This window comes from Suricata suricatta, chromosome 10, assembly GCF_006229205.1.
Source record: "Suricata suricatta isolate VVHF042 chromosome 10, meerkat_22Aug2017_6uvM2_HiC, whole genome shotgun sequence".
Lineage (NCBI taxonomy): Eukaryota > Metazoa > Chordata > Mammalia > Carnivora > Herpestidae > Suricata > Suricata suricatta.
The window spans coordinates 68,450,268-68,456,267 of record NC_043709.1 but is presented as its reverse complement, the minus strand read 5'-3'; the positions used below and the strand labels follow the sequence as shown (position 1 = coordinate 68,456,267).

The window sequence follows — 6,000 nt, the reverse complement described above, 5'->3', positions numbered from 1 at the left end:
GAGAGGGACGCAAAACTTGAGAGACTGTTGAATGCTGAAAATGAACTGAGGGTTGAAGGGGGAGGGGGAGGGAGAAGAGAGGGGGTGGTGATGGTGGAGGGCACTTATGGGGAAGAGCACTGGGTGTTGTATGGAAACCAATTTGACAATAAACTATTAAAAAAAAACAAAACAAAAAAAAACAAAAAAAAAGAAATGCGTAGGAAACATTTTTATGGATCTTCTCACTTAATCTTATAGTAACTGTCTCAAATAGGTACTAATATTATCCCTGGGTAGGTACTATTATTTCTCTTATTTGTCAGGTGAGCAAACCGAGCCACAGAGAGATTAATGAACATCCCTTGAGGTCACATTGCTGGTGTGGTTGACCAGGTTTTGAATCCAAGTATCCTTACTCTAGACACTGCATTCTTCGCCTCTAGACAAGTGCTGTCCAACAGAAGTTCTGTGATGACAGAAACAGTTTTTATATGTGTTGTCTAATATGACAGCCACTAGCCACATGTAGCTATTGAGCACTTGTAACATGGCCAGTGTGACTGAGAAAGTGAAGTTTTAGTTTTATCTAATTTTAATTAATTTAAATAGCCACAGTTGGCTATGGACTACAATATTGGATGGCATAGCTCGAGAAAATAAGGTGTTAGGTAATAATTTCCAGGAATAGTTGTGTCTCTTTTGCTTATCATTACAATCCTGGCACCAGCATAATACCAGCACAATTTGTCATTAATGACTAAAATATTCAAATAACTCATAGAGGGAAAGGACAGGGAGATAATAAGTAAAAATGGTGTTATGAAAGCCCCAAATTGTGAAAAGCACTCACCTCCAATGCAATATCTGGAGCCTGTTTTGCATATATTTTATTTTTAAAATAACACAAAATACACATAATAAAAATTTATATTTGGAATAAATTTGGTAAAATGGAGCATATTTTTATAACTCATATTTAATAAGGGAAAATGGAAATAGCATCACATAGCAACTTCTGAGAATCAGTATTTATTTGTCAAAAAGTGAAACTAATCTAAAATACATTTTCTGAAATATATTCCTATCATGAGCGCCCAAATCCTGCTAGTTGTTTATACGGCAGCAAATGACGAGCTTGTTCATGCTCTTCACTCAGAAAACACTCTCATGTTTTCTGTTACTGAATTCATGTTTCTTATTGGAAGGATCTATGTGAGCTATATTTGGTGTGTTTTTCATCCTATTACCTGGTACATATTTTTGCTGTCACTTCTCGGAACAGTAGTCTTAGATAAGAATGTAAAGGGACTTAACTTTAATTGATAATTAAATGTCAGAAAGTATTTCCCTGTTGGTTATTAATGCTAAAGTTTCTAGATATGCACTGCTAAATGTACTCAGATTAAATGTATATTAAAGCAACACTGAATATACATTAGTCACTTTTAGTAGCGGTAGCAGTAACTTTCAAATTTGCTAATGCACTTTCAGAAAACTGCATTAAATGTTCACTCAAAAAGCTTTGCTTGATTGACAAAAATTACACTGATTGAAAGAGATAGAAATTTTGGTTTGAAATAGATAATACTATCTCAAAGCTTAAAGCATTTTATATTTCTTTGTCCTGTTACGTCAAGCCACTCTGGTAAGAATTTGTGTTAAGTGAATTGGAAATAAATTGCTCTACTGAAAAAAAATTAATGGAAGTGTTCACTTTAAAAAGCATTGTAGTTATAGCTATCTGACTATGCCAAGCTGGAAAAAATCTGAATCTTTGCTTTCTTGTATTATTGTTAAGCCTTCAGATTATTTACTTGGTTTTAGTGTTGATTCAAAAAGGATGACTATGAAATAGAGTGACCACTAAGCCAAATATTTGTAGGAACAATAATCAAGTAGAATGTTTTCAACTTTACCAGTTATCTATGAACTCTATATACTGTCTAAATTATCTGTATTTTTGTTCTCATTGAAGTAAAATACACATGCCCTATTCTCCTATGAGAAAAAGAAAAATCTTTATAATGATTTTTTTCCAACTGCAGGAATAAAATGTAGTAAACAACAGATCTTAAATTTTTTAACCTAATGCAACTGACCACAACAAACCAAGAAATATGCCCATTTTTTCCATATTGATTTTCACTTTGGAAAATGTAATATATTTACTTTGTCAATATATCTTACAGACCTCATAAAAGGACCAGATAAAAATCAATAAAATAATATTGTCTTCCATCATGAAAGGAGAAACATGAAGTTTGTGTTGCAAATTTTTAAAAAAGATGTGTACAGTTAGATACCTTAGGGCAATTTAAGTAGGTTCTTTCTTTTCTGATGACATAAATAACTGATCATTCTGGATGCACCTCCTTCTTTCTGAATGTGCTTTGAGGATGCACAGGGCAGTTAGCCTTGGCACTAATAAAGCTGAATGCCAGCTCTGAAAGCTCCTCCCACCTCTGAGCAATAAATTGGAAAAATAAAATGCTTCCCATTGGCCAGGTTAACACAGTAATATCGAGGAGCCCTGGGAACAGCTGGCCAAGGGCTCCCTATTTGAATTTAACAGGGTTTACCTTGCACTGGCAGAGAGTACACTCAGTGCCATGTTTGATCCAAGAGGACCCAGTAAAGCGAACCACGTTCATCTCATCCAGGCAGGTTTTGGTGATGTCATTACGGATGGTATCGGCCTGGCAAGGGTCAGTGACACAGCGCCGGCAGCACTCGTTCTCTGGGAGGACGCTGAACTCACACTCCACTTCTGGGCAAGGCAGAGGCCAGCAGTCAACTTCCCCTTGCTGTAAAGAAAGCAGATGTGCAAGAGCAGAGGGAGAGGAAGGGAGGGCATGGAGGCAGGCCGGGAGAGAGGGAGCACGGTGTTTACTAAGTACTCCGTTCATCTGATGGGTATTTACACTCACACCTTCTTAGCCGTGAATCTAGCAGAGAATCTACAAAAGCCCTATCAGTGCTGAGATCTAGACTGCAGCTGGATTTTATGAGCGCTCAAGGATTCAACAAGAACAACAATGAACAATAGCAACTGCCCTTTCTCTTAAAACAAGCTCCCGTCTTTTCTCTGACAAAGAAATCTTATTTACTATGGAAGAGGGTTTTATTCGAATGTTGGCATGTTAGGTGCTTTTTCCATTTTTTAAATCTCCTCCCCACCTTCTCACTCATTCCCTTCTGCATAAAGAAAATTTTGTCCATTTACAAGAAAATAAACTGAAATATGAAGGGAATCTGTCAGGTTTTCTTTGTTCACATTTATGTTTCTCGGTTTAGGGACTTTGGAGAAAACAACAACAACAACTAGGAAGTGATTTCAGTCTTCTTTATCCCACGTGGGAAAATTGTGTGAATTTGATCTTTTTAAAATGTAGTTCCCACCTGTGTCCTATTTTCTTCACAATTCTGAATCTCAGCGTCTTAGAGATGAAAGCAGCCTTCAGGCACAGAAAACTGACCTTGCTCTTTCAATTGATTTTTGGGTTGAAAGTATAAAAAGGAAGCAATGAAAAAAGCATTGCCTTCCAAATATCCTCACACAAATAGAAAGGAAACTAGTCATGACTTTAAAAGTAGCATCTGTGAAACTTTCTTCTATAAAGATACATAGACCAATTTCCCTTTTCATTTACACTATCAGAAAGAAACAAGAAATTTGGTCAAATGAAAAAAGACTGGTGTTTTCTTGATCAAGTCTTCATTTTCTTTTTTACCTCTTGCTTCTAGAAGAAGTTTTATAAAAATATACAATTCAATTCTAATATTCTAATAAATACTTATTGCAAACCCATGTCATGTGTAAAACAGGGTGCCTCCCAGAATAGCAGTGATGGTAAAAATATTTAGAAGGAAAAAAAGTGAGTGTTTTTGTTTTTGTTTCCATTTTTTGTTTTGTTTTGTCTCATTTTCAATTCTGAGCATGACTGATAGAAATGGATTAACAAAAGTTCTATTTGGACAAAACAATGACATTTTTCATGAATGCCACTAAACCTAGGCTGGATGGGATTGGGGATGCTGGGAGAGTTTTTTCTTCCTCTGAGTTCTGGAAAGACACACACAACATGGCACACGCCATGTAGTCTAGGATGTGCCTTCACAGGTCCTGACTGCATGCCCGCAATCTTGTCACCCTCAACAGACTCACTGTTAGTAACTGCCACACCATGGCCAGGACCTGAGTATTGGCGGAAGCGGGAGGGCAAGATTGTCTCCCTTGTTAGATTCTGGGCCTGAAATTTCCCTCTTCTTCCCGTAGCTAAACTTACCAGGCAGCGGCACTGCTGGCAGTTCTGGACCCAGGTATCACCACTGTTGTATAAGGTTTCCCCATTTTGATGGAGGCACTGACTGCTAAGCCTTGGGTCACATTCAGGGCAGCAAAAAAGATCAACCGTGGGATTCTCACAGTCACAGACCATCCGTCGACACATTACAAATCCATTCTGTATGAGAAGGAAAAATGAAAGCAGTCCCCAAAAGCCTCCATTTCTCAATCTACTAACATCAGTGTAAGAGATTTAAAGTTACATTTTGTAGTTAACACCCAGAAATTACCCAAACTTTGTAGTTAAAACCCAGAAATTACCCAAGCTGGAGAACTTCCAAGTTTGTGACCAGAAATTATCCAGAAGTGACTGGCATGAAGTAACCACTACAGAGGCCTTAAGCCTTTATAAACATGGGTATGCATATATAAATATACATGTACTTGTTTATTACTATAGTGATTAGACTACTACAATATTGTTTTGTGTGAGGGCATGTGTATTTGTATTTAGTGCTTAATCAACAAGCTTTACCTATTGTTAAGTTCATGGGATATATTAGACCTTAAGTTTTGGTACAAACTCATCAATTTCTTTCATAATAATTGTGTCCTTGGCACATAATATTATTTATCTAACTCTAATATAAATCTATATTATCAACTGGGTAATAAGGTAGAACATTCCTCTAAAACTGAAACATAATTCAAATAGATAGTTCTCACATATAGGCCATAGTATGTCCATTTTGGTCTCATCCATTGATTCATTCAAATATAGTATTGTTACTGTGAAAGCACTTGCAAAGTTAGCAACAAAGTTTTATGAACATGTGAATAAATAAATTGTGGCGTTTCGATTACTGATTTATATATATCAATTTCGAAAAACACAATACTGAGAGAAAGAAGCCAAAAAAGAGTATGTTCTATATGTACTACTTGCTACATAGGGTTCTAGAATAAACAAATCTAACTACTGTGACCAAAATCAGCGTTTCTTTTGGGCTGAGGGTATGAGACTAACTGAGAAAGGACAGAGATGACACTATGAGTGGGTGAAGATGTCCTTTAACACCAAGTGTGATAGTGGTGAAGTAGATGTATGCATTCTTCGAAGCTCATCAAGCTGTCCACTTACAATATATGCAAACTATATCCCAATAAAAATGATTAAAATTTATTTATACCGACCTGACATGAACAGACAGAGCACCTGTCATTTTCCAACACCCAAATCTGACCATTATGCTTGATTTTTCCATCATGGACACAGTCCCCTGTGCAGTTCTTTCCATGAGGGCACCGACAGTCGTACCCGCCATCCAGATTAAAGCAAATGGTATCATTGGCACAGCTGTGCCTCCCAGTCCCACACTCATCGATATCTGCAGCCAAGAAAAGGCAGCAGGCTTAGAATATGTGCTTAGAATATGCTGGGCTTCAATCAGGCAAGTTGTCTCCAAAAGTAAAGCATTCAACTGTAAATTAATTTTCATCTTACTGGCATGCATTTCTTATTAAAGGTTGACTAAAGCAATGTTAATGATCTAGGGATTTTACAGGAAAACATTATCATGCTTGATTTCAAACAGCAGATAACCTTGGTTAGATTCTCAACTTTTATATCTCTGTAAATACCATCAGGCTTTAAGAAACACATTTTTTGAAAGTAAAAATACAACTCAATTCATCAAACAAAAATCATTGGTGGTTGAAAAAGTGCCTGTGAG

At 36.7% G+C, this 6,000-nt stretch overlaps 1 protein-coding gene across 3 annotated transcripts in view; it reads right to left on the bottom strand.

Moving 5' to 3' along the window:
• NELL2 (neural EGFL like 2) overlaps positions 1–6,000 on the bottom strand; it is a 326,766-nt gene that overhangs the window by 7,906 nt on the left and 312,860 nt on the right. For all 3 annotated transcript variants that reach the window (XM_029955181.1, XM_029955182.1, XM_029955180.1), the window contains exons 18-20: positions 5,462–5,655; positions 4,269–4,445; positions 2,562–2,786 (exon numbers count right to left, since the gene is read on the bottom strand). In XM_029955181.1, coding sequence (XP_029811041.1) covers positions 2,562–2,786; positions 4,269–4,445; positions 5,462–5,655 — 596 coding nt within the window. The remainder of the gene's footprint in view (positions 1–2,561; positions 2,787–4,268; positions 4,446–5,461; positions 5,656–6,000) is intronic.